The sequence below is a fragment of the Carettochelys insculpta genome, chromosome 23, assembly GCF_033958435.1.
Source record: "Carettochelys insculpta isolate YL-2023 chromosome 23, ASM3395843v1, whole genome shotgun sequence".
NCBI classification, from domain to species: Eukaryota; Metazoa; Chordata; order Testudines; family Carettochelyidae; genus Carettochelys; species Carettochelys insculpta.
This window is the reverse complement of record NC_134159.1, coordinates 11,334,427-11,357,098: the sequence shown is the minus strand read 5'-3', so window position 1 is coordinate 11,357,098 and position 22,672 is coordinate 11,334,427. Positions and strand designations below refer to the sequence as shown.

At 52.9% G+C, this 22,672-nt stretch overlaps 1 protein-coding gene across 5 annotated transcripts in view; it reads right to left on the bottom strand.

Moving 5' to 3' along the window:
* FBLIM1 (filamin binding LIM protein 1) overlaps positions 1-22,111 on the bottom strand; it is a 37,393-nt gene extending 15,282 nt beyond the window's left edge. The window contains exons 1-4 of one of the 5 annotated variants that reach the window (XM_074975819.1): positions 22,043-22,110; positions 12,164-12,279; positions 5,512-5,807; positions 341-519 (exon numbers count right to left, since the gene is read on the bottom strand). In XM_074975819.1, coding sequence (XP_074831920.1) covers positions 341-519; positions 5,512-5,791 — 459 coding nt within the window. In that variant the 5' untranslated portion in view covers positions 5,792-5,807; positions 12,164-12,279; positions 22,043-22,110. Of the gene's footprint in view, positions 1-340; positions 520-5,511; positions 6,735-12,163; positions 12,355-22,042 lie in introns of those variants that run through there. The other 4 variants (XM_074975816.1, XM_074975821.1, XM_074975818.1 and 1 more) reach the window with 4 other exon arrangements.
* Between the last annotated feature and the right edge of the window lie 561 nt (positions 22,112-22,672).

Sequence of the window (22,672 nt, the reverse complement as noted above, 5' to 3'; positions counted from 1 at the left end):
CACACGGCCATTGCCATAAATTCCTAGCAGCTCACGCTATTTGTGCATCTCACAGTTGTCAGCGCATGCGTCCTCTACACCACAGTGTGGCAGGGCAGGTGTACAGTCCCCATTCTACAGATGGGTGACCTGAGGCCCATAAAGGCTAAGTGACTTGCCCCAGGTCACAAAAGTAATCTGTGGCAGAGCAGGGGTTTGCCTCCCAACCTCCCAAGTGAGTGATCTGACCGCCAGCCAGCCCCCCCTTGGGGTTCCAGATTCCATTCTTTGGGTACCAGAGCTAAAAATCATCCAGGCAAGCCACAGTATGACACCTCCTTCTCCAGCCTGAGAGCAATACCTGCCGGCTCCCAGGTGAGCTCACATTCAGCTTCTGAAGACCAGGGTGAAGTGTCTCTGCTGACAGAGCATCAGGTCCATCGACCAGGAGACGATACGGCGGAGGAGACAGCAGGGGGCTCTCCAGATCCGAGCCTGCGGGAACGTCAGGCAGCAGAGGACAAGGGACGGAGGCGAAGCCTGAAACAAACGGGGAACAAAGCTGGAGTGTCTGTCTGATGAGTGGGAGGGTGTCTGAAGCTCTCGCATGGTGAGCAGGGTGGGCCCAGAAGGCCTAACGTGGACTGAACCCGCCGTGCTGGTGAAGGGGAGCGGTTTGTTAACCCTGGAGGTTAAAACCACTTTGCTCCCCCTGCGGCTGACAGGTGTGTGCGTTCACGGTGTGTTCATGGCGTCCCAGGCCTGCTCCTTCTGCTCTCCTTGCTGCTCTGCCCAGTTGCCCCTTTCCTCCCATCTCGCCCTCAGACACAAGGATGCCCCCGGGGCAGGCGGGCAGCTGGCCTCCGCCGCTGAGCTTGCAGCAAGACTTGCTGCTTTTATAAGGAGCTGGACACACCCTAGGGGGCAACCCCCACCCCCACGAGACTTGGGAGAGCAGATGAAGAGGTAGAGCTAGACACGGATGTGTGGCTCCCAGCGGGGTCGCTCCCTGGGGCAGGCAGCCTGGAACTATCTTACACTTCTGAGAGGACTGGCCAGTCTGGTTTCTGGCTGGCCAGTGGGCCTGGCAGAGGTACTTTTGTGGCTGGTTTGATTTGTCTTAGTGAGAAGGAAATGCCAGCCTGGGGCTGTAAGTGGCCCGGTTTTGAGCAGAGATACCCTGAACTGATTTCCTTAGCTGTGTGCAGAAACCCTGTCATATTACATCATATTACATATTACAACCCTGTCATATTACATCATCATGGTCCAAGATCATGAGACTGGATTGGGGAATATAAGATAAGAAAAGGACACACAGTGGCCACTGACAACGCTAGTTTTCTCTTATGGCAGCTTTCTGTCTTGTGCACTTGACTGATAGAGTCTAAACCTAGTTAACCGATTAAGCAAGCCCTAACGACTAGCTAAGCTAAACTTTTTGTCTTTCTAGCAACATCCAACACAGTCAGCAGCTTGGGAATTGACTCGTCAAATCCCACTTACACTAAGAGGCGTAGGGAGGGAAGAATGACGCATTGCCAAGTGAATTATTTAAGCTGATCTGCTCTCCACAGCCACATCTTCCTCCACATCATTCTCTCCCAAGAAGTAGTTTTTCTTATGCTGTTTCATTCTCGCAATGTGACAAGTATCAGAGAAGAAGCCGTGTTAGTCTGTAGCTTCGAGAACAACAAGGAGTCCTGGGGCACCTGATAGACTGACAGACATTTTGCAGCATAAGCTTTTGTGGGCAAAGACCCGCTTCATCAGATGCATGAGGGATTCATAATGCATCCGACGAAGCAGGTCTTTGCCCACGAAAGCTTATGCTCCAAAAAGTCTGTCAGTCTATCAGGTGCCCCAGGACTTCTTGTTGTTCTCATTCTTGCAATGAGGCCCTGCATCTCTTTCTTGCAATGCTTCCACTTGACGCATTTTCCTTTTTTACCCAAGGAACAAATTTCTTCAACATACTCCCAGAGAGGGCCTCTCTTCCACCAGAAGCTACGGCAGTGTTTTCTGTGGCAAAAGTGGGGGGAATATGGGAAGCTGTGTGTGCGCTGAATAACGTCTTCCCATTTTCTTCCTAACCCAATTTACAGTTCCTTTCTGTGCTGCCTCTGTCCTTTCCTAGATATCGTCTCTCTGTCCTTAAAGCAGCGTCTTACTAACTCCTCTCCTGCGCTTGGCCAAAGTCCACCACCACATAAGCACAGAACCAAACCAATCCTGCCCCCCTTGTGTCTTTCTTGTACACATTACTAGGTACTCTGTTCAGAAACAAAAACTGAAAGCCCAGAACTTTCAAGAAGTCAGAGCTAGTAGTTAGGCTGGACAGACTAGAGCCATTCATTTATATTGACGAGACTGTAAGTGTACATGAAGCATGTTTGTGATGAGATTTCATAGTCACTGTTATTTTTAAATGAGAAATTTAGTATTTTACTGGTGATTTGTAAAAAAAATTTTAAATCTAATTTAAATTGAAAAAAAATTCATCTTTTTAAAGAATCATCAAATTTTATCCATCCTGCTGCTGAGGTGCTCATGGCAAGGGGGTCTGGTGCTAAAGGTAGAAGATGTGTGCCACCTACTGTCCCCCCAGGCAGAAAAGCCCGTCTCTGCAAAGCCATCCGGTATCTCATGCACACTTCCCAAAGACACGGGCCTCCGTAACAGAAAGCGATTTATTGCCTTGCCCACTTACAGCGATACAGCGCCAACAGCAAACTTCCCCTCGCCCCACTGATTTGCAAATGACCAGAAGCGATTAGAAGTCACCAGCTTCCAACTGGCAGATACTGCCATAAGGAGCAGGCAGCTCTCATTCTGGCCTCCTTGCACCGCAGGTTACAGCGGGGAGGAGGATAACTCAGCACACAGCTCCGGGAAGATTGTTTTAAGCAGCCTAAACTTCTGTCGCCACTAGTGGTGGGATCCCTGCTCTGAAAGCAGAGCTCCTCTCTGACTGCCAAATGCATTGACACGCTGCTGCTGTCCATCTCTGCCAGGAACAACCTCGCAGGGTTGGCAAACAAAGCACAATCCGACGGGACCATTTTCCTGCGATCCCGTTCTGCTTCCCACGGGGCCTAGCGACCGATGGCGTTGCCGGGCACTGCGAGACACACAACCGCACAGCATCGTTCACACTGTCAAGGAGGGAGCTAAAACTGCGGACACCATCTATCGACAGGGGGCAAGTGGGAACATGCTTTGGCATCTGCTGCGTGTCAACATGAGCTTCAGCGGTGAAACTGCGGAGTGCAGACACCCCCTGCATTGTTTCCTGCAGTCATCTTGTGGGGGAGAGGTGGGCAGAGCTGATGACCTGGATCACCTCCTGCCTTGCCCTGGAATAGGACTGCATAAGGCAGGAGCTCTTTGCTCTGTAGTTTGACTCTCTCCCAGCTCCTCATGGGATATGACAGAAATCAAGATGGAATCCAATATCAGGTGACATGGAGACATGCCTCTGTGGTCGTTCTGCACCAGCTGTCCCACACAGGCAGGCTAAGCTCTTTCACAATTCAGCATCTATTGCTAATGGGCCCTCAGTGCCATGGCCTCTTTCATTGCTGTACCTGACGTGTCAGAAGCAGGTACGACCCCAGGCAGCAAATATGAAGTTACAGAGACCCTGTTCCTAACTTAATCTACAAAAATGACACATGCTCACAGGTAGGCCACTTGTACTCAGTAAATCACTCCCTTTCCACTGATATATCGCATGAGCCATCTTGTATGCAGCTTATCTGAGTTACAAGCCGTTCATAGCAGAGGCATATTATCCAAAAGCATATGGAACGCCTCATCATGACTCCCGGCCCAGCTGGTGCCAGCTCTGGCACCGGGGCTGTTCACCTGGGGTGCTGAGTGGCTTCTGGGATCAGCTGATCTCTGCTTTGTGTCTGAAGCAGCATTAGCCCCAGGATCACTGAACCACCAATCACATAGTGCATCTAGGGTCCGGTCCCACTGTCCCACGTGGATGCTGAAAACCCCACGTCCCAAAGCTGGGGAGCCCGAGCTGCTAGGAGCTTGGCAGGAGAGAGCTGAGACGGGAGCTGGGGGCGAGGAGGAAGGTGTACGTTTCACGTACCTAGCTGGGTGGTGGAGCTGGTGGGTGGATTGTGTGGGTCACCAACAGGGGGACCTGTGCGGGCAGGCACATCACACGTAGCCAGAATTCGCCTGAACAGCACACCCGGGAAGGAGACGTGCATTCCCAGGGCACTCAGGACAGGAACTGCAGCCTGGAGGAGACACGAATCCACCAGGTTCCTGTGCCAGTGCCCACAGCATTTGTATCTGGTTCTGGTCTGGGCACCATCGCGGGCAGGACTGAGCTGGGATCCTCGCTTCCCTGTGGCATGGGGCTCGGGCTGTTGGGGGAACTGAAGGCCTGCGCCCAAAGGGAAACAGCGCTCCAAGCAGATGGGGAGAGAAGTGTCATTATTAGTCCCCTTCCCAGCAATGCCTCAATAAAGCTCCTCCTGTTTGTTTGACTTGCAGCCAACACTTAACCTGCCCACAAAGCAAACTGCCTTTCCCATGCAGCAACAGCCGCCTGGCTGGCTGGCCCGCCCCAGTGGCAGCAGACAGAGTTGATAATCAGTGAGAGAAAGCAGATGGCAGCTGGGAAGATGGGGGGAGGCTGGGAAGGCTTATTGTCACGTCACCAGCTGGGGGTTTCAGGGGGCGGGGACAGGCCTGGGACCCCAAACTTCTGCATTTCATTGCTCAAGGAAATGAACCCCCCTTCCTCCTCCAGAAGCCCCTGATCATGATCCTGATCCTGATCCTGGGGGAGATTTGTTACAACCCAGGGTCCATCTGCATGGTGGTTAGGAGCGAACTGCCCAGCACAGATACACAGACACTAATGTTCTCAAAATAGCAGCGTGGGCGAGCCGCCCAAGGCCAGGTGGGACAGTACTTGGACAGCCACGCCCAGTGTGTCTCTTGCACGCTGCTGGCCTGCACTGACACGCCGCAGGGGAACGGTCTCGCCCCCATTGTCTGCTCCCTCTTCTAATCTGGTGTCTTGCCCCCTCCTCTTCTACTCTCGACCCTGCCAGTCCACATGGGACGTCTCCCACACGGAGTTATTTCACTTCCACCCTGCGGGCTGCCCGCTGGCCCGCCTCCCGCTCATGCAGCCCTGCCTGGCCCTGGCCTGCAACCCTGACACCACCTACTTGCGGGATTCGTGCGAGGACCAGCAGCTGGGGAACAAGCGGTCACGCTGGGAGCAGGCACTGGCTCAGCTGTGCAGTGAGTTCCTGCCTCCTGGTGCCTGGCTCACTCCACCCCAGCAGAGAGCTGCTGAGTGGGTCGTAAACTACTGCCTAGGCCCTGGCCTGCTGGGAACGAGGCCATTTCCTGACTCTGAACCAACCCTTCCTATGCAGCAGGGCCTGTTTCTAATCAGTCACGACTCACGCTCATTCTGAAGCATGTCTCCGGCCCTGCACAGCTCACCCACGAACACAGCACAGGGAGTTACGCCCGCTGCATTCCTCTTACCTCTGTTGGACCAGCCTCCTGCACCAGACGAGGGCCCAGCGCTGCCCAGCGTCCTGCTGCTCTGCTTGCTAGCCGGGCAGCTGCTGTTGGGTGTGCTCTTTGAGGGTGACACGTGGGGCTGCTGGGTCCCAACAGCGTTTGCAGCCTCCTTTGGGTGGTGTTGGCTCCGCTGGTGCACCTCTGGCCTTGTATCTCCCTGGACAACCATGTCCCTCCTAGGAGGGGCCAGAGTAATGTATATGGAGGAAGCAACCCTCTTCTCCACCTTCCCAGACAGCATCTTCGCTCAGGGGGCTCTGCAAGGAACAGAGGCAATGAAAACAAAGCCGGGAGCAGCTCTCCCTCTTTCTCCAGATGCTCTCCAGTCTCCCTCTCCCACAGAGCCCAGCCTCACTCCCACACCACGTGAATTCACAGGGCCGCCCCCAGCCAAGCACCTCCCACGTGGAGGTTCTCCTGTTCCCAGCAGCCTCTGGCACGCATGCAGGGGGAGCTGCTGAAGACGATGCCCAGCTGCTCCTGAGGCGACAGAATTATTTGCTCGTTGTCCAGTGCACACTGAGCCTTATCATGCTGCCCACACCCTGCCGTTCAAAGTCTTCCCCCCTCGAAAGGAAAGTCAGAAAAAAAGCAACCAACCAACCGGTGCAGAACAAGATACAACCAACTAGCTTGTGACTCCCAGGGGAGTCTAGCAAAGCTCAGGTGACCATCTCTCCCGTACTGGGCAGGACAGTCCTGTACAGGGAACGCCAACAAGGCGCCCTGACTTAATTTTCTAAAAGGGACGAATTGTCCCATATTTGCGCCCTCCGCCCCTCCACCTTTTCCGCCAGCAGCTGCGCAGGCACAGCCTTGGGGAAGCTGGGGGAAGCTCTGGCAGCAGGGCCGGCGGCTGCCGCTTCCCTGGGGAGCTCCGGCAGCTGCTGCTCCTTCCCGGTTCCCCAGAGCTTGACGGAGCTGGGAGAAGCCGCCAATATCTCCCTGTCCAGTATTCGGTACAGGGAGATATGGTCGCCCTAAGCAAAGTATTTGAATAGCCAAGTGCTGCTAGGGCCCTGGAACTAGGTCTCTCACCAGACAAGGCGCAAAGCCCACGTTTCTCAGCGTCCCAATCTCTTTTCCTTACAGACGCTTCTCATTACTGAGAAGGAAGACTGGTTTTCAGAGCAGGGCCAGGGCGGACTGCTTTCCTGAAGCCATTCTTAAGCACGTCCTCACATCCTCCACACGCCTTGGTTTCCCCACCTTACAGCGGAGATGATGACACTGACCTCCTTCATAGGGCACCTCAACACTTAGTTCATGCAAACCCCTTTGAGATACTCAGAGGGAAAGTGTCGGAGGTGGCGAGAGGATTATTACAAGTGATGTTCATTTCCCCAGCCCTGGAACTCAAAGGTCTTTGAATGCCTAATGTGCAGGCCCCAATGCCCCATGAGCTCACAAACAAGGGGAGTGGATGGTTCAGAGCACTGATACCCAGCTGCAGTGTGTGAGTTTTTGATAACCGCTAAGCCACTAGTTCGAGTCCAGCTGAGCTCAATATTGACCTGAAATTAGTAACATAAGATACACACATGGGATCCCTCATTCACTGTGCATTGTTTATCCTGCTCTCATGTCTTCCACAGGGCTGTGGATCAGGCCCTAAAGAAGCCATATGTCCTATAGAAACAAGCGTCTATGACGAGGAGCAGTAGCAGGATGTATATACATAAGGGGCAAAGTTGCACAAGAACAGCCAGACCAAAAGTCCATCTGTCTCAGAACCTTGTCTTGTGACCGTGGCCAATGACAGTTGCCCCAGAGGGAGTGAGTGGGACAGACAACCATCAAGTGATCACCTTCTCCCTGTCGCCTTCTCCCAGCTTCCGACAGAAGCTTGGGACACCAGCCCTGCCCAGCCCCGCTAATAGCCTGTTAAAGTCCTGGCCTTCACGACATCCTCTGGCAAGGAGCTCTACTGGCTGCCTGTACTGTGTGAAGCAACCCAGCCTTTTGTTTGTTTTAAATCTGCTACCTACACATTTTACTTGGTGACCCCCTAGATTTTGTGTTATGGGAACAAGGAAATAACTTTTCCTTATTTACTTTCGCCACACCAGTCATGATTTTATAGACCTCTATCATATCCCTGCTTAGTCAGCTTTTTCCCAAGCTGAAAAGTCCAACCCTTGTAAACCTGTCCTCACTTGACGGCTGTTCCATACCCCTAATAGTTTTATTGCCTTTTTCTGAACCATTTCCACAGCTAAGATATCTCTTTTGAGATGAGGTGACCACATCTACACAAGACACGGGCATACCATGGATTTATATAGAGGTAATAAGATATTCTCTGTCTTATTCTCTACTCCTTTCTTACTGATTCCTTACTGCTTCTTTGGTTGCTGCTGTACATTGAGTGGATGTCTTCAGAGAACTACCCACAATGAGTCCAAGATCTGTCTCTTGAGTAGTAACAGCTAATAGACATACAGTTGGGATTATGGTTTCCAATATGCATTACTTTGCATTTATGAACAGTATAACATCTGCCATTTTGTTGCCTGGTCACCCAGTTTTGAGAGATCCTTTCGAAGTTCTTCACAGTCTGCTTTGGACTTAATTACCTTGAGCAGTTCTGTATCATCTGCAAATTTTGCCACCTCAGTGTTTACCCCTTTCTCCAGATCATTTATGAATAAGTTGAATTGGACTGGGCCCAGCACAACCCACTAGTTACCTCACCTCATTCTGAAAACAGACCATTTATTCCTACCCTTTGTTTCCTATATTTAACCAGTTATCAATCCAGGAGAGAAACTTCCCTCTTATCCCATGACAGCTTGCTTTGCTGAAGAGCCTTTATTGTGGGACCTTGTCAAAAGCTTTCTGGCAATCTATTTACACTATATCCACTAGATTCCCATTGACCACATGCTTTTTGACCCCCTATCAAATAATTCTAATAGATTAGTGAGGCACAATTTCCCTTTGCAAAAACAATCTTGACTTTTCCACAACAAATTATGTCCATCTATGTGTCTGACAATTCTGTTCTTTACTATAGTTTCAAACAATTTGCTGGGTACTGAAGTTGGATTTACCAACTGGCAGGATCACCTCTGGAACCCTTTTAAAAAATTGACACCACATTAGCTATCCTCCAGTCATTTGGTACAAAAGAGGATTTAAAGGATAGGCTACAAACCACAGCCAGTAGTTCTGCAATTTCACTTTTGAGTTCTTTCAGAACTCTTGGGTGAATGCCATCTGATTTTGATCACTTATTACTGTTTAGTTTATGCATTTGTTCTAAAACTCTACTGTCTCCTCAATCTGGGACAGTTCCTCAGACCTGTCAACTAAAAAGAATGGCTCAGGTCTGGGAATCTCCCTCACATCCTCAGACATGAAGACAGATGCAAAGAATTCAGATGGTTGCTCCATAATGACCTTATCATCCTTGAGTTCTCTTTAAGCATTTTAAACATCCAGTGCCCCACTGCTCATTTAGCAGAGGTCCTGTTTCTAAAGTACTTATTTTATTTATTTATTTGGGGCTATACATTTAGGTCAAACCTCACTTATGGTATCTTTGAAAAGTTTCCATGCAGCTTGTTGGGTTGTCACTTTTGGCACTGTACTTTTTAATTTCTGGTTAACTAGCCTCCTCATTTTTGTGCAGTTCCCCTTTCTGAAATTAATGCCACAGTGTTGGGCTGCATTGGTGTTTTTTCTGCCACAGGGAAGTTAAATCTAATTATATTGCGTCACTGTTTCCAAGAGGTCCAGCTATAGTCACCTCTTGAACCAGATCCTGCACTCCAGTTAGGATCAAATCACGGATCACCTCTCTGTTTGTGGGTTCCAGAATCAGCTGCTCCAAGAAGCAGTCATTTAAGGTGTCAAGAAATTATTATCTCTGCGTCCCATCCTGAGGTGACGTGTACTCAGTCAATATGGGATAGTTGAAATCCTTCATTATTATTTAGTATTTTGTTTTTATAGCTTCTCTAATCTCCCTTAGCATTTCCCAGTCACTATCACCATCCTGGTCACATGGTCGGTAACATACCCTACTGCTATATTTGTATTATTAGAGCATGGAATTACCATCCAGAGATCCTACACTAACAGATGTTTTGGAGCATAAGCTTCTGTGGGCAAAGACCCACTTTGTCAGATATACATACACCAGAGCTTATGCTCCAAAAAATCTGTTAGTCTATATGGTGCCAGAGGACTTCTCATTGTTTTTGCAGATCCAGACTAACACTGCTACCCCTCTGATACTTACGATATAGTTGGTTCATTTAAGATTTTGATTTCATTTGATCTGTGCATTCTTTCACATATAGTGCGACTCACCCACCAGCACCACCTGTTCTGTGCTTCCAATATGTTTGGTATCCTGGTATTACTGTGTCCCATTGATTAGCCTCATTTCACCACATTCCTATGATGCCTATTAAACCAATATCCTCCCATGACACAAGGCACTCTAGTTCACCCATCTTATTATTTAGCTTTCTAGTGTTTGTAGGTAATCTCTTTAAAAACTTTATCTGTCTGCTGTTACATGAAGTGATTGAATGGCCTCTTCTTCATTCGATGGTTTCTCAGCAGATCTTACCCATATTTTATCATCTTCTGTCCTCTCCTTTTTATGAGCACATGGAGAGTCTCTGTTAACAGACCCTGCCCTAAGGGATGTCTCTGTCTCATCCATGTGCTCACACGCACCTGTCGGCTTTCCCCCAGAATTTAGTTTCAAACTGCTCTGCAGCCTTTTTAATTTTGAGTGCCAGCAAACTGCTTCCAGAGCCCATCCTCTGTGTATGGGCTCCCTCTTTCCCAAAGCTTCCCCAGTTCCTAATACATCTAAACTCCTCCTCCCTACACCTTTATCTCATTGACACACAGAGACCCTGCACTTCTGCCTATCTACCTGGCCTGGTGTGTGAACTGGAAGCATTTCAGAAAATGGTACCGTTGGGGTCCTGGATTTCAATCCCTTTCCTAGCAGCCTAACTGTGGCCTCCAGGACTGCTCTCATTTTTCCCTATGTCATTGGTACCTAGGTGTACCACAACCCCCAGCTCCTCTTCATCACTATGCATAAGTCTAGCTAGACGTCTCGGGAGATCCACAGCCTTCGCACCAGGCAGGCAAGTCACCACAAACCCAGCTACCTATGTTTCTAATGAGCAAATCCCCCATTAGTAACACCTGCCTTTTCCTAATGACTGGAGTTTCCTCCTCCAGAGAGGTAGCCTCAGTGCGAGAGGATAGCAGACTATCATCTGGAATGAGGGTCCCAGCTATGGGATCATTTCCCTCTGTCCAGTTGGATGTTCTCCCTCCCTGAGACTTTCGCCCTTCTCAGCAGCACAGGGGCTGGCTGACTGGGAGTGGAACCACCCTACTGTGTCCCCATAAGTCTCATCTGTGTGCCTCTCTTAGCTCCTTAGCTCTGCTCCACCACCATCTCCCAGCTGGGCTCTTCCACTTCAGCATGGCAGCAGGAAACAGGTCACCTTAGGCCTCATCTACAGGAGGGTTGAGATGGCTGCCATGTGCCCCCACAAATTGAGGGATCTGGGGTGGCTGGCCTGACCTGTCCTACGCATGGGATGGCTCTGTTGGAGACTTCATTTTCAAAGCTCCTTGCACCTGAGCCGCAAAACATGATTCACAAGCAGGAGACAGCAGAGGCCCAGGGCTAGAAACCAACAAGTCAGAAGAACTGAACTCTTCCCAGCTCCGGACTCTGTGTGATATTGTCCCGACTCATCTACGCCTGTTTGCCTGTCTGTAAAATGGGAGAAAGACACTGAGCCATCTCATGGGGAAACCTGTGAGGCTTCATTCATGAGCATGCTTTTGGATAGTGCTTCAAGATTCTCAGGGAAGAGAAGGAGGGAAATGCACTTGAGACTGCTTTGCACTTCTCACATGGCCTTCTAAACGTGGAGACACAAGACAGAGAGGCTGTGACTTGCCAGTCATCCAAGGCATCCCTGACACCTGGTCCTGCTGGTTTGCCCTCTGCTTTGCATGGTGGAGGTGGCCTAAGGCAGCCAGAGCCGGGCCCGTATATTTAAAAAGATATAGCAAGCACCATAGCCAGCCCAGACGGATGTTCTGCTAACCACACAGGGCAGGGATCTGAACTACAGTAATCTCTTGACATGCACAATTTCCCGCTCCTCCTGGCCCTGGCTCAACCCCCACAGTGTGCGCAGCCCTGGTTCAAACACCCCTTGGCCCCAGTTCACCCCCACCTTGCGCAGCTCCAGCTCACGTCTCCCTGCGCCCGGCTCTGGCTTAACTCCACCCCTCCGCGCCTGGTTCCAGCTCAGCTCCCTGCAGGGCTGCACAGCCCCAGCTCAACTCCACCTGCCCCCGCAGCTCCAACCCACCCCAGGCTTAACCCCCCTGCCCAGCTCCCAGGGCCCCAACCCACCCCAGGCTTAACCCTCCCCAACTTCCCTCCCAACCCCAGGACTTACCCAGGAGCTCCTGCTGCTTCCCCAGCTGCAGAACGCCTCTTCCGCCGGGGAAAACAGACACCCCCCGAACTTACACAAAATTCGAGTTATGTGAATGGGAACGGAACCCTGCCATAACTCAAGCAACTACCGTACATTTTTTTGTTTCTTACCGAGTTTTACTTTTCCCTGACAAGTCAGCACAGTCCCTCTCCTGAAGCAGCTGCCTTCCCAGCAGGCCCTGGCATCAGCGACAGCAGTAACAGCCGTGATCAGTCCAGAACAGAGCCTGCTAGGGAAAACGCACAGCCAGTTACAATCAGTGTTGGGTGGCCATGAACAAAAAATCCCAGTCCTGACATTTATTTAACCGTAGATGCTGCCTCAGAAGAGATGGACCTAGAAATAAGGAGACGGGCTTCCCCTAGAGTCCAGTTGCAAAATGGATGACAACCCTTGGCATAAACCATCGGCAGATGGAACATGCGGAATTAAAGGGACTTCTGGGTCTGTGTAAAGAGAGGTAGAATATTTTCAGATGTATTTCATGGTATTTGTTTCAGTGAAAAGGGGGTGGTTGGGAGATCCGGGGGACTTACAAAATGGGTTTTAATTGAAATATTTTTTCTTGGATTATGGAAAAAAGAAAATGAAAGGCCACAAGAGTTTAGCTCTGGAGGATCCGTCAGACACCTCAAAGACTGGACTTTAACTCGAGGAGTGGCGTGAACACATCTTTAACCCAGACTGACCTTCTCCAAACTGTGAATTGGTCATTGAAGTGAAACAGATGTTAGCAGAGTGTGTTTGCCAGGGTCTGAGGAAAACTCCTCTCTTTTCCACGGCTCAGCTTTCACTTTCCTAATCCTGACAATGTCACCACTTCACTCTCACCCCAGCCACCAGGGAGCCTTCTGGGTCAGCCAGGAATAGACTTTCTAATGTTAAACCCAAATGGGAGAGGTGAGCCACATTCTCTGCAAGCCCACAGCAAGGTTTTTGTTTCTACTGGCGGTGCACATTCACACAGGAGTCAGTGTGCACAACACAATTTATTCTGCAAATGCACGGGAGAAGTCTATACATGGATGGAAAAAATCAGAGGGTACATTGGTGGTGGGGTCTGCTAGGGTTTCTTCAGCTCCCTGTAAAGAAGCAGAGAACAGGCACAAGCCCTTTGCAGGTCACATTCATTGCAGATTTTCCCCATTCAAACTGTGGCCCAAAACACCTGGAAGTGAGAAAAAGCCCCAGTAGCCCCGAGAGAGAGCCAGGAAAAAGAACCAGTCTTATCTCACGTGTAACATGCAATGGACCAGGGCAGTGGGGTCTGAATTTCAGATATGGCTTCGTGCTCTAAGCTCAGTGCAGAAGAGTAGAAAGTTAGTGTCCTGGATGGAGCATGAACTGGAAAGTGCTGGTTCCCTGGCAGGGCGCTAGGGGCAGGATGTGGGGTTTGATTCTAGGCTGAGCCATCACAGGCATTGTCAAGTCATTTAAAGCTTTGACTGTGTATCTGGATCATGTCCCTTTAAGGCAGAATCTTCCTCCCCCATTTTTCCATGCCAGGAGAGCCTCTCAGCCCCACGGTGTGCAAGCTGTGTGTCGCCAGAGTGACAGCAGGGGCCAGCTCCGCAATCTGCTCTTTTCATGGGCCTTAAACAAGCCCTTTGTCCATTGGGGTGATTTTTAGTAACACCTCTCACGTTTCCTTTCCCTTCCCTTGAAATAAACCCCATTCCACGACAACACAATCCCCTCCCACTTTCCATCCTAGGGCTGGAAGGGCCCTCAGGAGGTCATTGAGTCCAGCCCCCTGCCTAAAGCAGGATCAACCCCAACTAAATCATCCCAGCCAGGACCTTGTCAAGCCGGGACTTAAAAACCTCGATGGATGGAGAATCCACCACCTCTCTAGGCAACGCATTCCAGTGCTTCACCACCCTCCTGGGGAAATAGTTCTCCCTAATATCTAACCTAGACCTCCCCCACTGAAACCTGAGAACATTGCGTCTCCTTCATCTGTAACTACTGAGAACAGCCTCCCTCCATCCCCTTTAGAACCCGCTTTCAGGCAGTTGAAGGCTGCTATCAAATCACCCCTCACTCTTCTCTTCTGCAGACTCAACAAGCCCAATTCCTCAGCCTCTCCTCATAGGTCATGTGCTCCAGTCCCCTAATCATTTTGGTTGCCTTTTGCTGGACTCACTCCAATGCATCCACATTGTTTCTGTACTGAGGGGCCCAGAACTGGAGGCAATTCTCCAGATGTGGCTTCACCAGTGCCAAATAAAGGGAAATAATCACTTCTCTAGATCTGCCGGAAATGTTCCCCCTCCTGCACGTATGGAAGAGCTGCTGAGGCAGAGCCCAGCCTGACAGCTGTGCAGATGAACTGGAGTCAGGATGGCAGGACTGGGTGTTTCTGAAGGAACTAGGGCACTGATACCGCAAACGTGTACGCCCCAGAGTAACCAAACCCTTGTGCACAATCCCCATGGATGCAAACATGGGATTAACCTGTGGCTGTAGGATTAAGCATCTAAGTAAGAGTAATTAAAGGGAGAATGACACGTACTTTCTTGGCGTGTCCCACTGAAGAATCTCAGATGCTTTCACAAACAGTAATTAATTACTCCTCCCTACCCCCAGCTTGGTGAAGCCAGAAGGTATTTTTCATCTGTTGTAGACGGGGACACTGAGGCCAGAGAAGGGCCATGACTTGGGTAATGATCATATGGCCAGTCAGCCTACTCGTTACACCACGCTGCTCCCCAGGGCAAAGAGGCATCTGGCAGTTGTGGAGCTGTCCCTCGGGACTCCCGGTTCCTGCCAGGAATGCTGCGGGGAGCAGACTGGGTGGGAAAGGCAAGTGGCCAGCTGGTAATGGGAAGTGAAAGGACCAGGCCGACAGAAGAGACTGCCTGAGTACGAAAGATACAAAACCTCTTGCATGTCCCTTAGGGTCCCCTGCCCTGCAGCTTCCATCCCTGCTTCTAATGCTGGCCGATGAATTATGCCTCTGTGCCCCCCAGGAAGGAGGCAAACAGCACTCCCTGTATTCGACAGAGGGGGAGACCAGTAGAGACAGGAAGTTGCTTGCTCACAGAGGACCAGTGAATCAACCTCCTTCAAACATTCCCAGGCATGTTCCCAACAAGCCCAGGGCTGCCCCCAGGTCAGAAAGGCATTTTCCAGGTAGACAGCAGGGCAGAAACCTCCCTGCTCCATGCTTACAATCCCCCTGTGGCTTGAAAGATGAAAGGCTCGAGGTCTGTACAGCCTACCGGCTCAAAGGCCCCGGGTTAGGGATTAGAGCAGGAGTGTCCAACACATGGCCCCCGGGCCAGAATCCAGCCCACAGAGCCAGCAGCGGTGCTATTTTTAAAAGGCAGCTGAGCGGCTCCAAGCCACATGTGGCTCTTTAAGGAGCCATTTGCAGCTCACACAGCTGCCGCTGATTCCTGACACACTGAAAGCGTAGCACTCAATTTAATTTAACAGCCATTAAACCAATTAAACTATGCCCTTTTGTTTCAGAGTGGCAGGGTGGCGAGAGCTATCCCTGCTGTGCTCTACGTATGGGGAGCTGGAGGGCTGGGGGAGCCGCTGCATGGGGCTAAGCCTGGGGGCTTGTGTACTTTTCTACAGTATGAAATATTAATTGAACAATGATGCTTGAAAAATTGTGCATGTGGAGAAAATTAAATCCACCCATGTCATTGCAACATGACTTGTTTGATGTTTTATGGTGCAGTTAAGCCTGGGAGTGGTTTGGGGATGAGAGGGGGTAAGCCTCAGGACAGTTTGGGGCTGCTTGGGGTTAAGCATAGGAATGGGGGAGCGGTTTGGGGGCTAAGAGGGGGTAAGCCTGGGGAGTGGGTTTGGGGCTATTTTGTGTTTGGCCCCTGGAACATGTAAAAAATTGCCATGTGGGCCCTGGTGAAAAAAGGTTGTGCCCCCCCACCCCTGGATTAGAAGAACTGCAGGCTGGTAGCTCCCTGAGCCGGTTGCCTGGGGCGCGAGGGGTAGATAAAACCTGCCCCTTGGCTCAGGCTCCTCTGAATGGCACATGAGCCAAGCTCACACACACATGCCAGCATCCGTTCTAGCCACCTCTCCCTGGATCCTCTGGTGCACACGTACCTTCCTAGTTCCCTCTCCTGCCTCCTGCCACACCCTGGTGGGGCATATCAAAGCTCCCAGCTCCTGACTCACCCCTGCAGGGTGCTCTGAAGCCAGACCAAGAGGGGGGGTCTCTTTGCAGTACTGGCAGGAGGAGCCAGCGCATTGTGGGAGTGTGTGTCCGTCCCGAAAGCTAATCACAAAGGAAACAGCTGTGGGGGGGGGGGAAATTCCTGGAGACATGGAGCTGCAGCCTCCTCACCTCCCTTCTCACTCCATCCCCCTCAGCAAGGCCAGAGGCTGGGCACTTCCCTGCCTGATCTAATAAGCTTACAGGACCTTCCCTCGTCCATCTCACTCCTGGGTGCTGGTGAGGGGTGCCAGAGACTGAACCTCCCTTTCCCACATGCCTCATCCCTCAGAGCCACTCGATGGGCTAAAAGAGAGCTCTGTGGAGTGACACCACACCCATGGCCACGCTGCCGAGTGGCTGCCCATAGCCACTGAACCCTCAGGCCCTTTGCCAGCCAGGGGCCCATCAGCACCACTGGTGAGGTCTCTGGGCATAGACAATTGTCTAGTCTACCATGAACCAGACCACAACCAGTCACTCATTTCACATGGAGCTACCACACAGTCATCAGATGGTGAAGACTTCTAGTCACTACCATCCTGGGCTGGACTTCAGCTAGTCACCTAGAGATGTGCTGAACCAGGTAGCAACCCCCCCCCCGCAACTCCATGTGCACAACAGTGGCCCCCAAGCTTGCTGGCCTGTGCAGTCAAAGCATGTTCCAGGAGCTCCATTTCACGGCCCCGTGCAGTACAACTTGTCAGCATTTTGCTCTGATGCCAGGATCCTCTGTAGCAGAGGGACAGAGACCAGGGAGGGATAGTGATTTGGACTCATGGGATTATCTTTGATGAGGAAGCTAGGTGCTTCTGCTAGCCTGCAGCAAGTCCTGCAGAAGGACCAAGAATTAATAAAAAGGTGGGGAAAGATCTGCCTGGTCCTTACCATCAGCATCATAGATGGGAAAGTTTGCTGTATTCCCCTCCGCTTGTTTTAGTTACTGAATTTTATGGCCTTATTACAGGACAAGTGAAGGGCCAAAGGGACAGTCTCCAGACCCATGCAACCACTAGAATCCAGTTCAGGGTCTGGGACCCAAACAAGGTTAGTGGCCAGGTTCATGCTCAATGGCGTGCAGCAGACGCAACTCAGCCTGACACGGCAGAATGGCTGAAAGCTTTTCCAGCGGCCTTGCAGTCACATAACTAGAAAATGGGCCTCTCTCTGGCTCCAACCTGGACACCAGATGATGAGAATGGTCTTGGAGCCAAGGGCTTGAATCCACACACATTGAAATGCCAAAAGGATAAGGGTGCAAGGTTCCAGGTTCGGTTCATCTCTCGTTTTAGTGAACTGAATTTCCAAGGGTCCCTCCAGTTTTGGCAGCACAACTACAGACACTTCTGACCCAGTTTCCAGGATGTCACTGGACCAACAGCTGAGCTGTTGGGAGCCGTGGCTGGTGAGGACCTAGGTGTCTCACCTTTAGCACCCTGATGTGGTTCTCATTGCTACCGAGGCCCCTTTACACTGTTTGACCGCAGTAAAGGAGCCTGGAAGTGACGGTTGTGCTGCTGCCTTGAACAGCTGCTTGCAAAGGGGTGTCTGGAATAATTACCAGCCCCCAAGACTTTTTCAGATTCCTTTGAAGGTAACCACAGCACACCCCCAATCACATACCGTTCTGTACATAACATAAGCCAGGGATTTTTTTAAAGCCCGATTCCCTTCCTGGCTCAGTGCACTGTACTCCCCTCTTTAAAAGCTAGGAAGCAAACTTGCCCACTCCCTTTCAAACAAACACATCATCTATTCCCTGAAATCCTAACGTGTGGGAAGGGAATTCAAACCACTTTGTTTTTATTCACATACCACAGGAATTTCTCTCAGGGGAAATGATGAAACTGAGTTCCTTAGAAAGGATACACACACACTTCCTCAACCACTGGGGAAGAGATTCTCTGCTTGGCAGATGTTGACAGCCATGCAGATGGCCCAGTTCTGCCAGGTACGTTGATCCTAGCCCAGCAAGCCAAGCTTTTCTCAAGGGTTGGTTGCATCTTTGTCGAATGGATAACGCTACACTCCCAGTACATCTACACTGCAGCTTAAGCCTGGGCGTACCTGAGATCCTGCAGGGGTTGTTTCACCTAATGACCATTTTGCTGTCTCCTTTCTCCCAGCTGACTGGCCTGAGCACAGGACTGGGGAGGGGGCAGAAACTCTGTGTTCTAATCCCCGAGGCAGTGCTGCAGCTTTGGGGTTGGCCAAGATTTTCTAGGGTAGCCACTGATTTTGGTGGTCAGTAAGAGACATCTAGGAAATGATTTTCCAGCAGCTCACCCACTGTGTCTCACTGGAGCGGTAGGTACTCAGCAGCCCTACACAGCCTCGGGTCAAGTAATCCTGCACTGAAGCACCAATGCAACGTGTAACTGGAAACACCTTAGCAATTTGCATTGCACAAATTGCATTGTTTATTTCGAGCTAGCTTATTTTGAACTTGGCGCCATGTACCCAGCACCAAAGTTCGAAATAAGCAGCTATTTCGAAGTTTCCGCTACCCCTTGTACGACGAGGGGCACTGGAACCGGAATTCGTATCCGGAAATAGCAACTATAGTGGATCCCTAGCCCAAGTATCATTGGACCTGTGTGAAAGTTGGGTCCCTCACCTTTATTGGGCCCCATGCTGACTGCCCGCAGCACAGCCTGAAAGCAATGAGAACTGAGGGCTCACAGCATTAGGAGTCGCTGGCAAAGAAGAAAACCCCAAACCCCCATCTCAAAAAATGTGAAGCAGTTTCCAAATTTCTTCCTAGTTTTGGGTCACATAAACAAGAGCAAGACCCCCCGAAGAGCCAGTAACCCCCAGTTTAGAGCCCTCATATGGATATAAGAAACCCTGGTGCAAGCACCTGCTCTGCCTTCCCAGGAGTCTCACCGAGTGCATCTGACACAGTTGTACGTCAGCGGCTCCTGTGACTACGCACCTGCATAAGGTGGTGAAAGAAGGGTAAGGCTCTTTCCTATGGTGGAGTCAGGGACAGCATACTAAGGCCACTGTAGACTGTCTCTTGGCAGCATCCACCCAACTCCTTAACCCAGCTGCATTGTCCCTTAGCTCCTGCCTGGCTAGGCTGGTTGGACAGCGCATGCAGGTGGCACCACAGACACCCATCTGCTGGTGTTCTTCTTGTGGCTGGGGATACCTACTCTGTATCCACGCAGGGCTCTACAGGGCACCCCAGTAAAACTCAGGGACTAATCTGAACCACGTGCTGGTTGTATTGCCTCTTTGTGCCTCACTGTGGAGTTCACAGCTTCCCCAAGCTCCCTCCCTCCTGGGGGAGCCAGAGACCAGCCAGGCAGGGGGCTCAGTGGGCTGCAACAGAGAAGGACGTTAACAGCCCAGCCTGTTAGCTCACAGCCCTTTGTATGGGGAATAATATGGTGGGTGGATGTGTCCAACCCAGCAGGAGCTCCCCAGTAACAACGGAAGGGCGTCTTCCATTAGGAGGCTCCACTGGCAAACGAGCTGGCTCTGCTGGGGTGCTCCTGGCCTTGGAAGGAACCTGTCGTCTGTCCACTACTTGATGATGCTCATGTCCCTGGAAGAGTTACTGTGGCTGTGCAGCCTGCTCTGGTATCAGTCCCTAACATTTACAGCCATGATCAGATGCCCAGGCCACAGCAGCCCAGTGCATTAATGCCCTCCTTTTTCATAGCATTTGTAGCAGCATGTCTCGTGGTTAGAACAGGAGGGGGATTTAGGGCTCCGTGGCTCTATTCCCACCTCTAACACACCATGACCCCTGGGGAAATGGATATGACCTCTCTTCCAGTTGCTTTCCCCAGCTGCAGCAGGAGCAGGGCCAGGCATGGCTGGTCTGCAATGCACACAGAGGCCTTTGGCAAGAGGAGAGGCTGGCAGTGTTCCTACATGGGCAAAGCTGAGATCTCCCCCACAGCCCGTGCTCCTCCGGGACAGGCTGGACAGCTGTGAACTCCCCCAGACACAGCCCCTAGCTATGTAAGGGCACATTAAAAGCAGCTGTCCCATACCCCAGCACTAGCTAGGCATTGTCTGGGGATTAGCGACGGCTCCTCTCTCTGCCTCACCAGTGGTGCACACTGCCAGGAATCAACTGGACAGGCAACCAAGCAGTGACCCCATAACACAGCGGTGGGGAACATAACAGCCTGCAAGGCTTGCCTCAGTCTGGCCCACCAGGCATGGGCCCCTCCACCAGCAATGGGGTGAGCAGGCACTAGTGCTCCAGCCATGTGGGGGGTGCACAACCTGTGTGTGGCTGGAGCGCCAGCTGCCCACTAGGGGCGTGGGGGAAGGGTCCCGAGCCTTGCAGGCCAGATCAAGGCAAGCTGCAATCAGCATCAGGCCCATGGATCCTGCCTGGTTAGGGGGAAGCAGCTCAGCACCAGGAACGACAGTGCAAGGCAGCTCAGCCCCCGGCACTGGCTTGCAGGCTCCACCCCAGTTGCTCCCATTGGCCAGGAACCCCAGCCAATGAGAGACGCAGTGAGAGGCGCCCACCAGTGAGGGAGGGTGAGGAGCTACATGCGCCCCCTGAGTTATGCCAAGCAGGCACCCCCATCTCCTGCCCCCCACCCCACTCCTGCCTTCCCAAGCTCCCATATCTGTCTGCTCCAGCATCTACCTCCTGCCCAGACCCCCAACCCTGCCCTTCACCCAGACCCCCGACCCTCAGCCCACTCCTGTGCCCTACCTCCCACCCAGACCCTGCACCCACAGCCCACTCCCGCCCCTTCCCTCTAGGGTGACCCTGTCCCATTTTGGACAGGACGGTACCATATTTTGGGTGCCAGGAGGGCGTCCCGATTTATTTTGCCAAAGGGGTTAACTGCCCCATGGTCCACCTTTTCCCCTCGCACAGGCAGCTGCTGCGCCCCATTCTGGCTCCCCCTGGGTGGGGGAACCAGGCGCCGGGAGCCAGACCGGCGGTGCGGCGGTCACCCTGCTTCCCCCAGCTGGGGGAGCCGGGAGCTTTGCTGGTGGGGTGGCAACCCCATTCCTGGTGCCCTGAGTCATGAGGCTGCCAAGAGCCACAGCTGCCCCCCGCAGCCAGGCCCCCCCCTCCGGGCAGCCGCCGGCAGACTGCAATGGAAGGGCGACCAGCCCAGCCCTCCCCTGTCGGCAGGAGGGCGTCATTCCCCCGTGTCCCATATTCGGCATGTGGGGGAGATATGATCCCCTCCCTCCCACCTAGACCCTACCCCCCCGCCCCCAGCAGCCTCCTCCCACACACTGACCCTCCCTTTTCTGTCTCACCCCAGAGCCTGGGGGACCCCACAAAACCCACCAGCCCCGGACACCTCACCTGGCGCCGGGGGGCGGCTCTGAGCCGGGGCTCCCCCACCCCAGAGCGGCGGGAGGAGAGTGTGGGGGCTCCCCGGGAGTCGGGGGGCGGTTCCGCTCTCGGCAGCACGTGGCCGGACGGGTTCTACTGGGGGTTAATGGCCGGGCACGGAAGAGGGTCCCGACCCGCCCCCCAGCACCCACAGTGCGGCGGGGGGGGAGGGGAGGGTTCAGCGCCCCCCACCTGTGACCCCGCCCCAGCCCCGCCACTTCGGGCAGAGAGCCAGGGCCAGGGCCAGGGCCAGGCCCCCGCCCCCGGCTGGGGAACAAAGGGTCTGACCCCGGCTCCTGCGCTGCGGGCCCCCCGGAGCCCATTGGGCGCTGCCCCCCGGCCAGGCTGCGCCCCCGGACCCACGCGCCCCCCCCCCCCCGGCTGCCCATGCGCCCGGCCCGGGGGGCCCCTCGCACGCTGCTCCCAGCAGCCCGCAGCCCCGCCCGGCCCCCATTGTCCCCCTACCTGGCCCGGCCGGGTCCGTCCCGGCTGCCCGCGGCGCCGCCCTTCAGCCCGGCCGCGCCTCCCGCCGGGGAGCCGGGGCAGGGCCGCCCGCTGACATCACCGCCCCGCCGCCGCCTCGCCATAAAAGGGGAGCGGCCCCTCCCTCACCTGCCCGCGCGCGCCCTCCCCGGGGGCGCCGGGTTCAAGAGCCGCCTGTGGGGCGCAGCGGCGGAAGGATCCCAAGGGCGGGACACTGCCCCCCCCCGGGTAGTTGTTCCAGCCAGGTCCGGACAATGGGGGGAGCAGGAGGTCGCCAAGGGGGAATGAGGCAGGAAGAGCAGCACAGATGGGATCCAACTAGAGGATATAGACAAGTATCAGAGAGGAAGCCCTGCTAGGCTGCAGCTTGGAGAACAACAAGAAGTCCTGTGGCACCTTATAGACTAGCAGATATTTTGGAGCATAAGCGTTCGTGGGCAAAGACCTGCTCCGTCAGATGCATGAGTGGGCTGGGGGGTTCAGAGGGGTCCCACTAAGAGGGAAGGCCAGAGCTGACAAGGTCTATTCAGCAAGGTGGAAACGGCCCAGTATTGAAAGAGAGAAAAACAAGTCCCAGCAGACTGGGGGATGTGAGCCTTTGTCCGAGTCTAA